General features: G+C 42.0%; 2 protein-coding genes across 2 annotated transcripts; both read right to left on the bottom strand.

The window, feature by feature from the left end:
* Positions 1-4,543: 4,543 nt before the first annotated feature.
* On the bottom strand, positions 4,544-4,924 carry LOC145814967 (uncharacterized). The gene has a single exon (XM_082911931.1). The coding sequence runs from the start codon at positions 4,922-4,924 to the stop codon at positions 4,544-4,546; it is 381 nt and encodes a 126-aa protein (XP_082768057.1).
* A 1,092-nt stretch (positions 4,925-6,016) lies between these two features.
* On the bottom strand, positions 6,017-6,691 carry LOC145814968 (uncharacterized). Its single transcript, XM_082911932.1, has one exon. The coding sequence runs from the start codon at positions 6,689-6,691 to the stop codon at positions 6,017-6,019; it is 675 nt and encodes a 224-aa protein (XP_082768058.1).
* Between the last annotated feature and the right edge of the window lie 9,929 nt (positions 6,692-16,620).

Raw genomic sequence — 16,620 nt, forward strand, 5'->3', positions numbered from 1 at the left:
GAGAGACACGAAAGTATGGCTCTTGGTACGATCCTAGGACTGGGGAATTACTCCAAGAGAGGCTAAAGAGAGACAAGACCACCTACATCTCCTGGCTGAAACATTTTTTCAAGGACATGCAACCAGTTGTAGGCGATATTACAGATGATAGCCACAATTCCATAGTTGGTCCCTGTTACCGTGACAACTTGTACCTGGCTGCGTTTGTTAGTTATTTTATCTCTTTTTTTGTTCTTCCCAGCAACCCTGCCTAGAGCATTAATCCCATGGTGTTCCCTCTTGCCGTCAAACTCTGCAGCGGCAATCAAATCCTTCTGGCTCCCCTCTTCTTGAGGAACTTATACTTCCATCTTGACCTCATTTACTCGGACATGGAGAGGTCCATGGGCCGTTATGGTGTATGGAGCTTTATACACACTCAATTCCTGACCGCCTTCTTTTACGAGCAATTCCTTACTATGGGTCCTGCCCCTAAAGAGTATGAGCCATTCTTCACCGACGAAGTCCTTGATGTAGAGGGTCGTCCTGTCCTAGATGTAGAGGGATGACCCGTTACAAGACAAGTACGCCATTCCCTCCCTCGCACCTCCAGATGGTCTGGTGTTGGTACTAACAAGTCTTTCGTGGATTTATTGATCGCATGGAGGACTGTGTGTTCCGTCCCTTCACCCAGCTTTTCCCAGGCATCTCTGTTGTTCCTTTTTATTTCTCAGAGGCTCGTCACGTCGACTTCTCTCTTGACAGTGTCCGTGCTAATTCTCTTCTTATGGCTACCATGATATGCCCTGAATTCTTGCTGGTATGGAATGAAGAGGGCATGTCTAACGTTGTCTATCGGCCAGACAAGGTCCTTAGGCAATTCGACATGGACCAAGGTATCCTACATGCTCCTTTGCGCCAAATAAATTTCCATCAGAGCTTCTAATGGTTCGCTCACGATTACACCACCTTACTTGTGGAGGGCTTAGGCCTCATAGAGTTGCCTTCACTTGGAAGAGACTGTGCCTTCACCCCCAGTAATAGGCTATTTTGGCACCGCAACCTCAACTCTTTTTTCAACTTTTGCAACAGTGATCCAGTTGTCCCTATAGTGGAACCCATTTCGCAACCTGACTTATCTTTTCGTCTCCCCTCTGGTCGTGGGAATCAGACAAGTCTATCTTGCCATTTCAAACTTTTATCTTTGTCTGCAGTAGAGGAGCCTCATCCATTTGGGGCAATGTCCGTCTAACCTCTATAAGTCGCTCTCCCGCCTATTGGTACAACAGTGCGTATGACCCACTCCCAACTAAAAGCAGTCCAGGAGGCAACAACATCAGTTGCTGAGGCTCATGCCTCGCCAAAGTAGGAAGAGACTCCGGAAGGTATCCACACTTAAAACATATTTTGCATCCTTTTGTACTTCCCTGGTCCTGTTATCTTTACTCTAATAGTCACATGATCTTTTTCCTTTTCAAGGCCTATTGGTCTTAAGATGTGGCGCTGCTTTGGCCATACCACCTTTGAGCCCCGGAGGTCCTTCGAATGCCATTGGACTTTTCTTGGATTCAGACGATGATAACGACCTTCTCATCGCTTCAAGAGTAATCAGACTTAGAACTCGTAGAATGATACTCCCGGACATTGAAGAAAAACCAAGTGTTGAAGCCGAACCAGTTGCTGGAGTTGAGCCAGTTGTTGAGGCTACAGATATGGAAGAAGGTCATGATACCCCCTACTAAAAGTGGACGAGTTCCCCCTACTATGAAAGTTGCAGAGAGTGGTACAATTGTTGAGGGCACTGAGACTCCAAACCCTGTTGATCTCATTCACTCCGACCATTCCTCCGTTGGTAGGGAAGATTTTGTTCTTGAAACCCCGAGAGAAAAGCGTGGAGCAAGGGAACCACTTGAAGTTGCATTATCCCCAATGGAAGTTGGATCTAGGGGCTTTTCTTAATCCACTAAGTCTCCACTAGTTCAAAAAACCACACTTTCCAATGTCTAAGTTGCTGAGAGGGGTGCAAATATAACGGCTGTTCATGCTGTGGGGCCCCCAAAACTTGCAGAGGTAACTATTAACTTGGCCACTCATGGTGCTACTATTGTTACTGGTATTTCTGACCCAGTTGCCTAAGCAACTTCTAAGCAGCTTACTGATCTGTACCCCACTCATTTTCCTGAGGTGCTAGCTAATCTTGGGAGATCACGAGACTTTTATACATGGATGGACAACACCGCTGTGCTAGATCTGAATGTTGAGGACTACCACATGGACGACCTTTTTTTAGAGTGACACGACGGTGTAGGCAGTTTTGGCCTATCTTGCGAGATCAATTCACCCGGTCATTTCCCAACATCTACCCATTCTAACACCGCTAGGCAATCATCTTCAAGGGAGATACGTCGCCCTTAGACTTTTGGTCGCTCTGCAAGTCTCCCTCTTTGAGTTCAAGCTAGCAGTGGTGTGAGAGAATCCTCACAGCCTTCAGGGAGAGTTTCTTTTTTAAGCTATTGGGTCTCCTCCGAAGTTGTTTCCATCATTGTTCGCATCCAGGCGTTGCACCTTAGCACCTTTACTACTTTTAATGTTCTAGGCTCGATGGTGCAGACAGCACTGTTGGAGTCCTTTGCTAATTTCATACGCGAACTCGCCACGAAAAAGATTCTAACAACTCCCAGCAAGTTTGTAGAGAGTGCCGAGGCAAATTTGAGTGGTTTTGAGAGGAATGGTTTGGACTTATCGTGGATGAGGGCTAGGCTCCAAGCAGTCGATGGCTTTCCCGAGCACGCAGATAATGTGGCCATGATCACCTCCTTGGAAGAGACTATCAAAGAATGTGAGGGTGCTTTAGAGCAGCACCGACAGAACCTGACTCGGTTCAAAGAGAAGGACTCTAAGCTTGTTGCTCAGTTGCCTCTTGATGTGACTCTGATGGACTCCCTAATGAAGGGTTTGATTTGATGTATTGTGACTTTGTTATGGTTTTTTTTTTTTTTTGGGTACTCTTGCTATCTTTTTCTTTCTTCTTTTTTTCTTTGAGCATTGTAAATATGCTATGGGAAACTTTGATTTTTTTATGAGAAGCAAAGATATTGAGTAGTTGAATTTCACTTCATTGCCTTCCTTTTATTGTCTTTACATAACTTCTCAAGACAACTAGTACTTTTGCTATGAACGGGATTTCTCTATGACTAAGTGTTTACAAGAGTAACAAGTTTACTAAGGTGCTGTTTGGTAACACTTATGTTTTCAGTTTTCTGTTTATATTTACAAAAATTTTAAAAACTCAAATAAAAACTTGTTTGGTAAAATTTTTAATTTATAAATCAGTGGTCTCAGTTTATAAATTTAGCCAAAAAATGAAAACACAAAAAATGTGTTTTCATTTTGAGTTTTCAGTTTTTTTTTTTTTTTTACCACCCAATACTAGCCACCACCCGCCACCATTTTCCACCACCGTCTTCCGCCACCACCACCCACCACTATTTTCCACCACCTCCCACCCTCCACCACCACCTGCCACCACCACTCACCACCCACCTGCCACTACCACCCACTACCCACCACCCACCATCCACCACCCGCCACTACCATCCACCGCCCGCCGCCACCACCTGTCACCTACTTGCCATCACCACCCACCATCCATCACCCGCCACCACCAACCACCCACCACCACCAGCCACCTGTCACCCACTCACCGGCCACCACCACCACCCGCCATCCACCACCACACCCACCGCCACCTACCTACCACCACTACTCACCACCACCCATTCGCTACCACCTACCACCCGCCACCATCACCCACCACCTACCCACCCACCACCACCACCACCCGCCACCTACCCGCCACCACCCACCACGCACTTGCCACCACCCGCCGCCGCTGCCACCACCACTACGCATTCGCTACCACTCACCACCCGCCACCGTCACCCACCCAACCACCATCACCACCCACCACCCACCCGCCACCACCCACCATCACCTGTCATCCGCCACCCACCTGCCACCACCACCCGCCACCACCACCACTACCACCCACCCACTCACCACCACCCGCCACCGTCACCTACTACCACCACCTGCCACCTACCCGCCACCACCACCAACTCGCCAGCACCCACCACCACCCGCCATCCGCCACCCACCTGCCACCACCACCCGCCACCGCCACCGCCACCGCTACCGCTACCACCCACTCGCTACCACCCGCCACCGTCACCCACCCACCCACCCAGCACCAGCTACCCACCACCCGCCGTCACCACTTTCCACCACCGTCTTTCGCCGCCACTTGCCACCACTTGCCATTTTTCACTCTTTTTATATTTTTAAAATTTTTTAAACATTTTATCAATTACCAAACACGTTTGTGGTTTATGTTTTTCTAAAAATAAACAAAAAATAAACAAAAACCAGTTTATAAAATTTTTGTAAATATAAACTGAAAACGTAAACGTTACCAAACACACCCTAAGTGTTTGACACTTTCTTTACACTTTACTTTGGAAATATTAACAAAAGAAACTTACAACTCTTTGCTGAACAAAGGAAGTTAAGGAAAATACTCATTTATATACTTAGTGTTGATAGGACCAGTTCTAAACCCGTTATCTACTCTCGTCAACTTGTAATACCCACTACTGCCTGCCTTAGCAACTTTGTAGGGGCCTTTCCATCTTGGCGAGAACTTGGGAATTGGTTGCCCCTGCATGATTATGTCTACCATCTTCCATATCAAGTCCTCTTCATTGAACTCCTTATGTTGAACAGAATGATTGTAGGCGCAAGCTATGGACTGATGACACTTTTCAATTGCCCATGAGGCTCGATCTCTTCTTTCTTGGGCTACCTCTATGTCGTTCTTTCTGCTATCTGGAATGGATCCATATACTAGGGAAAATGGGGTTGCCTGAGTCGGCTTCCTCCTTGACATTCTGTACGCCTAGAGTGCTACGGGGAGTTGTTCAGACCATGTGCCCCCTACTTCATCCATCACTTTACTCAGTATTTGGATGGGGGTTTTGTTGGTTGCCTCATCTTGTCTGCTCCTTTGAGGATAGTATGGAGTAGACTTGTGATGTTTGATCTGGTATGTATCCAGCAATCTATCCATATGGCGGTTTATGAAAGCAGTCTCATTATCAGACAACATCACTTTGGGTATGCCAAACCTATAGGTGATGTTTTCCTTGATGAAGTTGGCCACTCTTGCCCCGTCTGCTTTTCTCATCGGTATAGCCTCCACCCACTTGGTGCTAACTTCGATCGCTACAAGTATCCATCTGTGGCCTTTGGATTGTTATGCTATAGGACCTACTAGGTCGAATGCCCAAGTATGAAACGGGTAAGGAGTCTTGAAGTTGTGCAGTTCAACCGCCGGTGCATGTATCAAGTTCCCAAACTTCTGATAGGACTGGCATCCTCTTACAAAGTTTTTAGTATCTTTTTTCATTATTGGCCTGTAGTAGTCGAGGTGGATAAGGTGTCTATATAGTCGTTACCCTCCTTGATGCTCTACCTTGTGGACTTCTCTCAGTACTTCGTTTGCCTCATCTTTGGATAAACACGCCAAAGGTGCCCCTTCAAAGCTTCTTCGGTACAACTTGCCTTGGTCAAAGAAGAAGCGGAGGGCCCGCCTCTTAACTCTGATTGCATCAGTTTCATTCTCAGACAGTGTGCTATTTCCAAGGTAGTCAATATGGCTGTCTCCATTCTTCACTACTTAAGAAATGGGCTTTCTCTTCTTTAGGATGGGATTGACATTTTGCACATTACCTCTGCAACTCAGTACTTTCCTTTTCCATCTCTAGCCAGTAATACCCTTGCCTTTACATCCGTCGGTATAGACTGATATCTCCATCTCCACAAGACTTAGTGTGGATCTGCTTAAGTCTGTAAGTTGCTTCTTGTCTGTCGATGCACCTTGCTAGCAGGTTATTGGGACCACAAAAATACAATTCTCGTCTCTCAGGAGTAGGAATGATGCAAGTTTTGCTGGTCTGATTGTTCCTCGGCTTGTTTTCAGTTATTGGATTATATCTGCTCTCCATTCCTCAGCATCTTGCTCTGTACGTTCTTCGGCTAACACTACTGGTGTTGTTCTTTTCTCGATGACGATGGCTATACTATCATTTGGTATGTCCACATTTGCCCCTAGTGTAGCCAGGGCATCGGGAAAACGGTTATGTGTGCGAGGGGTGTGTTGGATTTGAACATCATCAAACTGAGTGAGCAACTTCTGAACTATGGTGCGGTATGGGGCCAAAAAAGGTTCTTTCAAGGCGAAATCACCCAAGGTTTGCTTGACAACTAACTTGGAGTCACCCCAAATTTTCAACTTGCGGAGGCCTTTCTTTTGGGCAGCAATCAAACCCAGTATTAGCACCTCATATTCAGCATCGTTGTTTGAACATTCAAAGTCAAGCTTATATGGTAAGTGTAACTTTTCTCGTTCTTGACTGGTTAAGGTTATACCAGCTCCGCCTTTTCTAGTCCCAGAGGCTTCATCAAATTTTAAATCCCAATAAGTCTTAACCGCAACTGCTGAGACATGGACCTCACCAAGTAGAGGTACCTCTGCAGGTTCATGTTCACCAGATGGGAATTGTGCTAGCTGGTCTATAAGTGCTTGGCTCTTAATAGCCTTGGGTGTAATGCAAGTGATGTCATATTCGGCTAGAGCCAAAAACCATCTTGCCATTTTTCCAGTTAGAGCAGGCTTGCTTAATAGGTAGCGGACTAGATCACTCCTGGTCACAAACTAAATCGGGTGTGCCAAAAAATAATGGCGCAACTTCTGTGTAGAGATAGATGTAAGGTACAGTGGGGTAAGGTACAGTAGCAGAGGCATTTTAGGTTGTGGGGCAATCATTGTAAATGGCGAGGTAAGTGCTTTCTTCACCATAGCAAATGTCTGTTGATGTTCTTGTAACCATTTAAACTTGTGATTCCCTTTCAGTAGTGCCCCAAAGGAAAAGGTTATCTCAGTAAGGGCTGGAATGAACCTCCTGAGGTATGACACTTTACCTAGGAATTTCTTCAAGGCTTTTCGAGAGTGCGGCAGTGGCATCTCCATGATGAACTTGATCTTATCCCCGTCTACTTCAATACCACGTTGGTGTACTAAGAAACCAAGGAACTTTCATGCGGTAACTCTAAAGGCACACTTGAGAGGATTCATTTTTAAGCAAAATTTTTGACAACGCTAAAAAACTTTTTCTAAGTCACAGAGGTGTTGGTTTACCTCGGTAGACTTTACTACCAAATCATCCACATACACTTCTACTTTGTGATGTAACATATCATGGAATACTGCAGTCATAGCCTATTGATAAGTTGCCCCCACGTTTTTCAAACCAAAAGGCATCACGGTATAGAAAAAATTTCCCAATAACGTTATGAAAGCTGTCTTTTCTACATCTTCTGGTGCCATTTTTATCTGGTTATAACCACTGAAAACTGTCCATGAAGGAGAACATCTGATGGCTTGCGGTAGAATCGACAAGTGTGTCGACATGGGGTAATGGAAATTCATCTCTCAAGGAGGCTTTGTTCAGGTTGCAAAAGTCTACGCAGACTCTGATCTGGCCATTCTTCTTCTTTATAGGAACAATGTTTGCTAGCCAAGTTGGGTATTGTATAGGCTCAATGAATTTGGCCCTCTGCAACTTTTCTACTTCTTCCTTAATCTTTGCCTCAAGATCGGGGCGGTACTTTCAAGCATGCTGCTTTATTGGCTTAGAGTTGGGAAAAGTATCAAGGTGATGAGTAACAAGAGATGGATCAAGGCCAGACATCTCGTCATATGTCCAAGTAAAGACGTCACTATACCGCTTTACTAGCGTTATGAATTCTGTCTTAGCTGCTGGAGCCATTGTGCCTCTGATAAACACAGGTTTGTTCTAGCCTGGCAAGTCGCTGAGGTTTACCTCAGCAAGTATTTCTTGTTGCGGTTTGAGCCTGTCTTGCATACATTCAGGAGCGGGTTTAAGAGTCTCCACCAACCCTTCTTAGGACTTGTCACCCTTACACTTATTGGTCTCAGGGCCATCCTTCCAAGGTATGAAGTCTGGCCCCCACGACCGTTATAGGTAGTAAACTGTCTTGCCACCCTCATGCACCGTAACAATCTTTGGTGAGGGACTGGTGGACTTGCTGCTCCTCTTTTGCCCGCTGCTTTCTGGAGTAGCCTCTACATCTCGAATGTCTTCCCACTTTGGCAACTTTACCCCTGTAACCTTGCCAGTCCTTGGAGTTTCATTCATGAACAGTTCAGTAAAGAAAACTACATCAGAATAGTGTGCTTCCTTTACTACAAATGGCTTTTCGAACACATTTATGGTCACTGTTTGCTTCCCTAATTTTTCCTTCACACATTGGTAATAACTTGATAGAATAGCCCCATATCGGTGCATCTAAGCTCTACCAAGTATCATGTGGTAATTTGTGTCTGCTTCAATCACATGGAACTTAGTTGCGGAACGGATCTCCCAACTGCTAAGTCCACTACAACATGGCCTTAGTATCCTTTTTCTCACTACCAAAGCCTGTCACAGTAATGGTTTGGCGGACCATCCTGGATTCTGGGATACCAGCTCTTGCAAAGGTGTCGGTAGTGATGACGTTTATGGATGACCCGCTATCTAGGAAAACACGCTTGAACTCCACATCATTGATGTAAGATATGACAAAAAGAGGACGGTTGTGGAGAAATGGGTATGCTCTGTCTGCCTCTGAAAAAGTAATGGCCCCATAGTCCTCTTGGATACGCCGAGACACATATTCCTTAGCCTCAACAGTATGATGCTCTTCAGAAATGTTGATGAGGGCCTTTGTTGTTTCCAACTTGGCAGCTTGGCTCAGCCCCAACTAGTCAAAGAAAGTGCGAAACTTAATAGAGTTTTGTAAGGCCTGAGCATGAGTATCCTTTGTGAATTTTGCCTTCGCAAGTACTATTTCAGGGAGCTGGCCCATGGTGATTTCTTCTAACTCATCAAAGTAGGACGCCATGTGCACATGATCACACATAGGCCCAAGATATCCAATCATATGTACATTCTTCCTTTTTTCTTTGTGGTTAGGATAAGGGTCCTTCCTTACATCATGATTACCAACATCTTTGAATTTCAGCTCATTCGCAGCAATTTTCTTCTTAAAGATACTTTTCAAAGTCCAACGGTCTCTAGTAAGGTCTCTAGTGGCTCTGTGATAGACACAATAATCTGGGCTTTCTTTGTCCTTCTTGGTTAGGGGGAATATCAACCGGAGGTAAAGTAAGTTCACCAGCAGTTACCCATTCTTTAACCAAGGCTTTAATGTTCTCAAGGCTGCAAGGAAATGGGTTTGTATCCTTATAACTTTTCCTCTTTCGGGAGGACGACGCCTCTCCTTACGAGCGGCTCTACTATTGCGAGAGTAGCGATGACTGTTGCGAGATCTATGCAAAGGACCAGTGGTACTGAGGTTCCTAGCTGCCTTAATTAAGGCTGAAAAGGTAGGCAGATTATGGTTCATCAAGAAGATTTTGTAGTCTCGTATGGCACCCTCCACATATATGCTGACTAAGTGGGCTTTATCTACTGGTTCATGACAGTCAATAGCCTTATCCTAGAACCACTTGCCATAGTCTAGTATATCTTCACCTTCTTTTTGGACATCTCGCCCAAGTGTGAAGGTTGCAACTTTCTCTTGGACTTGAAAGAATTTTGTATGAAACTTGTTCACCATCTCCTCCTAACTCTTGATTGAGTCAAGGGCTAAGTTCACATACCAGCTGTAAGCCTTTTCAGTAAGTGATTTGGAGAACTCCCGAAGGCGCAGAAAGTGGTTACCACCATGGACACCAAGAGTTTTAATGAACCTTACCACATGTTCTGGGCACTACCTTGCTTCCCATCAAACTTAACAAACTTGGGTACTGTATACCCAGTTGGGTATGGCATGGCCAATATCTCCTAAGAGTATGGAGGCTTTACATTCGGGTCGAGGAGAGATGACAGCTGCTTCTTGCTACGCTCTTGCTTGAGCATAGCTTATACATCTGCTAGAGTAACGAAGTGAGTGGGCTAAAATGAACTAGTCTGCTCCTAGGTAGCTGAACTAGCAGCCGTACCATTCGTCTGAGGTACCACCAGAGGCACCTGGATCGGAGCCCGATTCTCAGGGAACGGGTTAGGTACGAGGTTTGAGGTTGCTACAAGCGGAGGTGCTTATGCTGGAGTTAGTCTGGACGCCATGGCCATAATAGCCTCAGTGAGAGTTTGCAAAGCTGTAAGGATCTCTTTCTGCGTATCCTGAAGTAACTGGACTACCTCAACCACAACACTGTGGTCAAGGTCCTCAGCATGTGCTACTCTGCCATTGGAAGAGCCATGCTGCAGTGGGGGTTGCTAAACTTCATCCACTATCATTTTTTCCAATGAAGTGTGTAAGCCACTGCAGGTATAAACCATTAACAAAGCAGCCTCCCCAGCGGAGTCACTAGAAATGTATGGAGGTTCAAGGTTAGGAAGATGATTAGAGAGGAAAAACTATGTTAATGGTCCAAGAATAGTGGAATGACTGGAGAATGAGCAGCAACAACTGTCTGGGAGTTTGGAGAGTGAGCGGCTAGGTAAGGGTGAAGCAAGTAGCTCAAGAAGAAGACAATGACAGTGCACAAATGGGCAGCATCTCCCCTAAATCCCCAAAATTCCTCTATTGGACCTTGAGAATTTAGGTCCTATTTATAGGATTTTCCTTGGTACTAAGAGGACACCAAGTGGCCAAATAGAGAGAAGACATGTGTCCCTAAGGATCACATGGAATATTCTGCCTTGAGCCACCAGGCTGAAGGTGCCATGTGTCCCTCTACATGTACTGTGTACTATTTATTTGGCACAAATGCCTCAATAGGTGCACTTGCGACGGGAGTGTTTGACACTACAACTACCTTTTAAGCCTCAGCAAGTGCACTTACGGTGGTAGTATTTGCCGCTGCACTTGCCTTCTCAGCTTGAACCTCAACAAGTGCACTTGCAACGGTAAACCTTGCTACTGCACTTGTCTTCTCAGTTCGAACCTTAGCAAATGCACTTGCAACGGTAAACCTTGCTGCTGTACTTGCCTTCTCAGTTTTATTTAGCCAATACATGCATTCTCAAGACTTCATAGCCCGCTATCAGCCATGTTTTTGTGTTCACCTCAGTGAAGCCTCCACCCTTAGTCACCTAACCATAAACTCTCTAGCTTCCCAGGGTGAAGGCCATAGCCAAGCATGCTATCAGTTATGCTGTGTCTTAGTACGAAACCCAAAGGGGCTTCTTTGGTCCTGCTTGTGCAACCAAGGCAAGTCCATGACCTGGGTAAATGGAAAGGGAGTCCTTTGCGCTCGGGCTGCCCTGCTCCCATCTTCGCGGGGCTACTACGGTATACTGGTATCTCTGGGCTTACTATCAGGTCCAAGTTAATGAACTTTGGGGCCTGCTATCAGCGCCAAGCATTAGCCTCTGCTTGCAGAGGGGAAACTTCTCCCAAAGGCTGCTATCACCTTGGTAGGACGTTCCCTCTGCATGTTAGCTGCAGTGACTGTAGTTGTGGAGGTAGTCATTTCCCGCGGCAAGTTCAAATGGCAGAACCGACAATATTAGAGATAGTGACGCTGACAAAATGCCTCCTTAACTTGGGCACTACAAGTACTGCCTCCGCAACTTAGTTGCTTCAGTTTTCTCATTCTCTCAACAACTCCAGGTAGCTGTGGTACCGACAATACTTGGAATAGTGGCGGTACCGACAATACTTGGATTGGCAGTGCTAAGACAAAGTGCCTCCGCAACTTGGCCGTTGCAAGTGTCGCCTCTGCAACTTAGTTGCTTCGGCTTTCTCTTTTCCTCAGCAACTTCATATGGTAGCGGAATCGACAATATTAGAGATGGTGGCGCTGAAGCAAAGTGTGACAACCCTCACTACTATTTACTGATAACACCACTGATTATTGCTAAACTGAGACTGATCATGATAAGTAATTGAATTGACTGAAAATCTGAACTGATTGATTAAGTGTGTTAGTTAAATGCATTTCTATTTGTTTGACTGTTAAATTATCTGTTCGTGTTTTATGTTTAAACTGCAAATTGAAGGCCTTATTGGCGGCCGAATCTGAAATTGATGGATGTTTTATACTAATTGAAATTTATGTGATTTTATGCTATATTTAATTGAAATTTGATTGGGTATGATTAAATTAGATTTAATAATGGTAAATTACAAGAGTTGGCCTTAATCACCAAATTGCCATCTAGTGGATTTATCTAGGCAACCCCTCTCCACTTCATACATATTGATACAACATTTCTTTAGCTCATTTCCTAGAGCAAAACCGACTAGAGAGAGAGGGAATTGGGAGAAAATAGAATTCATCAAAGATTGCTTGGAGAATTTGAACGAGAATTGCATATTGAGCTTCTACATCTTGAACTTAAGACATAAGGAAGAGAATTGCCCTTCTTGATCATGAAATTTAGTAGATTCTTGCATGGTACATGGTAATTGAGTGAGTTGAGTCAAGAATTGGATTAAATTGTTGAATTGGAGCTTGATTCATGCATGCATGTGCATATCTTGAAATTTAGAGTTGTTTTCATGGAAATTTTTGCATGCATGTCCATATTATTATTATAATCCATGAATTCATCATGTTTTTGGAAGTTTAGACTCAATTGAGCTCGCATGGAAGCTTTGAATTTGGTTGAGCACTTGCATGTTACATTTGAGTCTTGTTCTTGATGTTTATTTGGAAATTGTGTTTAATTGAACTACCTTTAGGCTTTGATTTCTCAAATTGATCTTTGAAACATGTCATATTATGGGTTTAAAGTGTTTTTCCAGAAAATGGGCCCAAGAGGTTGAGTTTTGATGCATTAAAATTGAGTTTTGAGCTTGAGGTTCAAATTTGGAAATTCCAGATTTTGGACTCACACTTGAGCGAGGAGTTCTACGCTCGAGCGTAAGCCTTGTGTTCATGTAGTCCGCTCGAGCGAGGAAAGTGGCGCTCGAGCGTGAAATGCGTGTATCTAGTACTTTGCATGTGTTTACAGTCTGCTTGAGCGAGAGAGTTCACGCTCGAGCGAGGACTTGTGTCTCACGCTCAAGCGTGTATCGAGCACCCGTCGAGCGTGATTTTTGTGCATCTAGTACTTTAACTGTAGCTTGCATTCCGCTTGAGCGACGGAAGTTACGCTCAAGCGAAGATCATTTGTCTGCATGTCCGCTCGAGCGCAGAAAGCCACGCTCGAGCGAGACCCCTGTTTTCTGAAAATTCTGAAAAGTGTTTTAAAGTGCATCTTTGTATCCTCATTACATCTTAGGCATTCCTAGGCCTAGTTTAAGGTATCTAATGAGGATATTGATGTAGAACCACACCGAGTCAAGTTAGGGATTAAGTTATTATTTTTCCAATTGTGTAGCTTAGTGTGTGTTCATTCTGTAACTGTGTAGGGTTGGCATCTGAAGACGTATCTGTAGCCCAGAACTCTGTGAGTAACAATGTTGTAAAGATATGTTCAATTGAGATTATTTTCTGAACAATGACTGTACTGCTTTATGAAATGACACTGTTTACTGAATGAATGTTTGTCCTATTTGTGAACTATATTCGTGGCATCCATGGCAATTTACTGTTATTGAACTGTTACTGCTACTGTTACAGAGATCTCTGTCGGTTCCCATGTTTGGAACCATTACTGATGGCCATCATTGACTGCTCGGTCTGTTAAGACCTACTGTACTGTTTTGCTATTGGATGTACCACATATGACTATTCTAGTTTCTGAATAACTGTTATGGCATGAGATATGAGCCACAAACTGAATGACTGATATACTGATAAATGACTATTTTTAATATTGAAAGGACATTCATTCTTAACCTCTTTACGCATATGTTATTCACTGGGCTTTAGCTTACTGTTTATATATATATATATATATATATATATGTAGGTGTACAGGCACCAGACTGTTGCTAGAAGCGTCGGGCTATGCTCCCGTTTTGTCAAAGCCAACCATCGTGCATCACTGCGAGGTTTCAAGTCCTTCAACTAGGGCTTTTTGGGGGTGTTTTAGTTTTCCCCCTTTTGTATCTGGTTTTGTAACACTGTATAGACTGAATGATATATGTACCTGTACTGTACTGTTATGGTAGGGATTTGGTCCCTAACCTGATTATCTGTATATGATGTATGTACATACTGTTTTGTTTCGAATGTGAATATGTTTTAAAAAGTCTTTTTGCATACAGACTGTCATAGCTCATTGGACATCTTTTATTACTGTTTTGGCTTCCGCCAACCCCTATACTCTGTATTACTGTCTTACTGTTAAGCAGGCCTTCGGTAATCTCGGATTACTGGCCGGTTACGATGCTAAACCCATAGGGACGGGTTTGGGTCGTGACACAAAGTGCCTCAATAACTTGACTGTTGCAAGTGTTGCCTCTGCAACTTCATTTAGGCATTTTCCTTCGTAGAGTTTGTTTGGACCCTTGGTGGGTAAGACTTGCTTCGGTCTATTGTTGGCCCACTTCCCTTGGGCTTTAGCCCATGCTCCTTTAGTCATTCCTGGTCGCCTTAAGACCTCAGCACTTAGATCTATACTTAATTTAGAGTTTAATTTTTGTCCCTCTACAGCTTTGCAACTATAAAATGTTACAGTTTTAACTTATAATTTTATTAAGTATTTATTCTTATTAATCAAACTGAAAAACATGTTATGAAACTGCAAAATTTTACAGTTCTAAAGAAAGTTATGAAATTGTAAAATCTTACAATTCTAAAGAATAATTCACTTCAACACCAAAGAAAATTTAAACTGTAAAATTTTACAGTTTTCACCATCTGTGATTAAAACTCGAAAACAACTTGTGCAGAATTAAAAAAATTTCTCCATTATAACAGGAAAATAGAAGTGTGTAGTACAGAAAAAGTATTAAAACTGAGAGATCGAAGGAAAGAGATAGACATAGAGAGATGCTTGTACTCTGACAACTATTTTGGTTTAGATCTAATCGGATCTAATAAAGATCTACTCAAATCTGATTAGATCTTTAGATCTGAGTAGATTTATTCATCTTCTTCGTTGAAAATTCATCTATTTCGCTGTCGGTGAGCACGAAGCAAAGAGTTGGTGCTCGGTGGTTGCCTGTGAACCTTAATCAATGATGGACACTAGTCGCCAGTGACTGTAGATTAGAAAGAGAAAAAAAAGAAGGAAGACGTGGTGGTGATCGTCGTCGTTGTCGCCGATATTAAAGAAAGAGATATAAAGAGAAGAATCAACATATAATGAAAGAGAACAAGATAAATAAGTATATGATTTTTGAATCTATCTAAAAGATTTTGGAATTAAATACTTCAAAAAAAAGACTTGTAGGTAATGTGCCCTTTAATTTATGGAAGAGGTCTAATTAGGTGATGTAGATTACTTTGGGCCCATTTTTAATAGGGGGATTTGGTTAAACTCCTCTCATATAAAATTTTAATGCTTTAGAGATAAATATAAAAAAGTTTTCATTGAAAAGTCTAACACATATCACTATTATTAAAATATTAAATTTTAAAATAATATAACTTTTGTTAGATGTCAATTTTTAATAAAATAAGTATTTTTAGAATCTTCATCTATCAAATAAGATTTATATTGACTATGAAATTCTTTAAAAAAAATAAAATTTATTATCATCGAAATTGATGTAAATAATAACATGTTATTCTGGTTCACAGTAACATGTTACTCTGAGAATATTGTTCAAAAATGATATTTTATTTTGTTCTTACTCAATTATGCGCCTTCTTCTTAGGAGATTTATAAAACAAAATAAATTAGACTGTCATTTTCACCAAACAAGGGTCCAATAGAATAATTTTAGTTAAATTTCCCTTTTTTAAAATAATATGAACTATTTATATTGTAATTCAGTGAATAATTCATACAAAAAAAATACTTTGAGCCTATTTTAATAATTTGAACTATTTATATTTTGATTTCTCATCTAAGTAAAAAAAAAAAAATGATTTAGTTTCTTATCATTATATTTGAATGAATAAAAGAAAAGATAATGTAACTTCTTACATCTTGTTTTGATAGAATAAATAGGAGAAAATAAAAGAAAATGTTGTATTTCATTTTACCAATACAATATTTCATATTAATAAATTATGTTTTTTTTCATATAAAGGTAATTTTAGTATTTTAAAAAACTTTTATTGTACACAATTTCATTCTCACCATTTTCAGTGATAACAGAATACAAGTTTGGTAAGAATTTTTTTCCCACCCCCCTCTCGTCATTTCTCACCTAATTAACCCTCCAAACAAATAAAAAAAATGTCATATTCTCGTTATTTCTTTTATTTTCTCGCCTAACACTACCATGCGATTAACACCGTTTTTTAACACCGTTTTTTATTAAAAATATTTTTAGTCAAAAAAATATTTATGTTAAAAATATAAATTAAAAAAAATTAATGTAAAAACGATTTTATCAAAAGCGTTTTTAATTAATTCAGAATTAATTAAAAATTAATTGAAATTGACTTTTTTAAAACCGTTTTCTGTATTTAAAGTTTATTATTATTTTAATCACAAAACACGATTT

This window comes from Camellia sinensis, unplaced genomic scaffold (assembly GCF_055761805.1).
Source record: "Camellia sinensis isolate YWXY unplaced genomic scaffold, ASM5576180v1 Unanchor14, whole genome shotgun sequence".
Taxonomy (NCBI): Eukaryota; Viridiplantae; Streptophyta; class Magnoliopsida; order Ericales; family Theaceae; genus Camellia; species Camellia sinensis.